The sequence below is a fragment of the Amblyomma americanum genome, chromosome 8 (assembly GCF_052857255.1).
Source record: "Amblyomma americanum isolate KBUSLIRL-KWMA chromosome 8, ASM5285725v1, whole genome shotgun sequence".
Classification (NCBI taxonomy): Eukaryota; Metazoa; Arthropoda; class Arachnida; order Ixodida; family Ixodidae; genus Amblyomma; species Amblyomma americanum.
Window position 1 is genome coordinate 32,923,441 of NC_135504.1, and position 2,975 is coordinate 32,926,415.

The 2,975-nt window shown below is 51.0% G+C and overlaps 1 protein-coding gene across 1 annotated transcript; it reads right to left on the minus strand.

Annotated features, from left to right (window-relative positions):
* Positions 1 to 1,446: 1,446 nt before the first annotated feature.
* Positions 1,447 to 2,517, minus strand: LOC144102292 (speckle-type POZ protein-like). Its single transcript, XM_077635595.1, has one exon. It carries the CDS (start codon positions 2,515 to 2,517, stop codon positions 1,447 to 1,449), a length of 1,071 nt encoding a protein of 356 aa, XP_077491721.1.
* Between the last annotated feature and the right edge of the window lie 458 nt (positions 2,518 to 2,975).

Consider the following 2,975-nt stretch of genomic DNA (forward strand, 5'->3'; position numbering starts at 1 on the left):
ACAACTTAAGAGTGCAGCGTGTTTTCCCCCCTCAAAGGACCCCCTTCCAGCCAGTGACGTCGGCCGATTCTGATGACAGTACTAGTGTGACAAAGCAGGGGATGGTAGGTGAAAGTGGATAATCCCTCCCCTCTGAGATCCGGGACTGTTCCCTCTTTTCGTTGTGGTGTCGCTCCCGGCATTGTCACGCTAGCACGGGCCAGGGAATTGGCCGACGGCACTGACTGGAAGGGGATCCCTTGACGGTGCAAAGTCGCTGCGTTCTTGAGTTGTACCCTAGTATAGTTGAGCTCACTTGGAAATTCACCCTCATCCGTCATGTCTTCTAAGAGCGCAAGTAGGCCTCATGCGGTACGGGGGTTACAGAAGGGGCGGAGAACGGAAAGTTAATAGCTGCGATTCTGCCAATAAAGCAATGCAGGTTTCGTTTCAAGAAATACTCAACACTATCGCAAGTCTTTAAAAAAAATCGCTTTGAAAAGCTCGTATCAAACCAAACTTAATTTATATTGGCCCCACAACTGACTCAACTGTGCCAGTGACTGCTGCGGATGGTTCTGCAGGGGGCGCTACCGAAAACAGTGCGAGAAGTATATCCCGACATAGCAAACCGTCGTACGGTTGCGTACATAAGTAAACGAAGCACGCTGTTCCCTTCTAATGTAACCATGCTTTCTCAATCGGAAACGAAGAAACACTTTTTTTTCCGTGAGAAAGCGCAATGACTTCCACTACCAGCATGCGCTTACCATGGCTAATAATAATTAGTTTTTGGGGAAAGGAAATGGCGCAGTATCTGTCTCATATATCGTTGGACGCCTGAACCTCGCCGTAGGGGAAGGGGCAAAGGAGGAAGTGAAAGAAGAAAGGAAGAGAGGTGTCGTAGTGAAGGGCTCCGGAATAACTTCGACCCCATGGGGGTCTTTAATGTGCACTGACATCGCACAGCACGCGGGCGCCTTAGCGTTTTTCCTTCATAAAAACGCAGCCGCCGCGGTCGGGTTCGAGCCCGGGAACTCCGGATCAGTAGCCGAGCGCCTTAACCATTGAGCCACTGCGGCGGACTTGTGCAAGCCACCGTAGCTGCCGATTACAATAACGAAAAACATGAAAAATGTTGGGTAGCAATAGGCTGCTCCGTTTACTTTTGTCCCCACTTGTACGTTTAGAACACCGGTAATTTTTTCAATAGACGAAGATAGGCGCCATTTTGCTTTTCATTTTCTAGGTCTGGTTTTTTCCAAAAATGAAAACAGCAGAGGTAGACTTTTAGGCGCATGATGAGAACGCAAGCGAAGCAGTGCTAAGGCGAGTCCAGAAGCAAAGCTCTAAACCATGCTGCCAGTGCAGAAGAAAAGGTAGGAAACAACACCATTCCTTCAGGTCTTGAGGACTCACTCCAACAGTAGCAGTAGACAGGACCTCAGCGTCTGGCAGTTCGTCTTTTCAGACGGTTCTCCGTCGTTTAGCTGGTGGCATGCCCGAGTTGTTGCAGCGAGCGCAAAGCGCACGGACGACGTCCGCCGCTAAGTCGGCGTGGTACATCATGAGTGCATTCCAACCGGCCGTTTCAGTGACTTCACTGCCGTGGGCACAGATAAAGTCAATGGCACTGCGGCGGAGCACGCCGGCGTTATGGCGGTCGGCGAGGATGAGTGTAGATGTGGCATTGTCGACGTCCATGCTTTCGATGAGGGCCCCTTCGCACAAGTCCTGGAGTGTCCGCAGGCCGTACTTGTCAGACGCTACAAGTAGAGAGTCCGCCATGTCGCGTAGTTTCCGAGTACGCCCGGTATAGATGAAGAAGAGCAGCTCACCGAACACATCGTAGTCAATGTCCGAAACCACGACCTCCTTTTCCTGAGCTTCCAGCATCTGGTGGCTAAGCATTGCTCGAAATACGGGCGACCGGGAGGCCAGGATCGCCTTGTGTACGCGGTACGCGCCTCCGCCGACCTTAATGGTGATATCGGAATGGCTTGCGCTGTCATGTAGCCAGTGGAGGTCCTCGGAGAGCCGGGACTGGGGTACTATGGCGCTGCCGCTTCTGCGACTTTCAGGCGTGCTGACGTAACTGCCAATGACTGTCACCACACAACGTATCGCCAGGTCACCTTCCCTCAAACTGTGACAACTGGTACACTCCAGGGCGCTTCTAGGGATGAATTTATCGAAACCCCAGCCCCCTCTATGCCTTGAGAATGATTTGAGGCTTGTACGTTTTGCGTTCTGTTCCTCATCGGCTGCGTCGATGACGCAAAATACAGCCTCGGCAAGTACGTCGTAGGCGCCTGTATAAAACAAGAACAGAGACAGATATTGTTCGTTCATATCGAACGTGCGCTGCCTAATCTTGAGGTACCATTTATCGCCGCCTTCCTGTTCTGAGGGAAACGGTGAGCTGTAGATCCCGTCAGTCATCTGTTGCGAGAACAAGTGGATGTCTTTTATGACCCAGAGGAAAGAGAGCTTCTCAGTTTTGGGTTCAGTTACGCAGTCGATCTCCATTGAGGACATTGTGGCTAAGCTTAGGGCAGTCGTCGGAAGCTTTTCAGAAGCCCTGCTTACCGCGTGTCTGTAGAGCCGGGTGGCTTACTGCAACCGCACTAGTAAACCGCAGTCCTCAGCCACGGTCTACTTCTCGAAGGAATCCGGACGGCAAGGCTTGTCTGCCGGTTGTTGTTGTTGTTGTTGTTGTTGTGTCTGCCGGTGCTGCGCAGGGGTGCCGTTTCGTTTTCCACTTCTTCAGCAACGATCTCGTTCCTCCAAACCCCCGGGATAGGTGCTTTTGTTTTATTCAAATTGGAGTGAATAAACATTTTCTACAACAAAGGACATCAGGTTGTTCTCTTCGTTGTGCATTCGAAAATCCCAAGAAAATGTTGGCCTCCCGACGCACAATCAAAAAACTAGGTTATCTGCCTCACATACGAGACGGAAAAGAAAGTTGAAGAGCTTTTAATGAGTACTTGAGG

Excerpts from the sequence above, each read along its gene's own strand:
- LOC144102292 (XM_077635595.1), bottom strand. The coding sequence starts at position 2,517 with ATGTCCTCAATGGAGATCGACTGCGTAACTGAACCCAAAACTGAGAAG.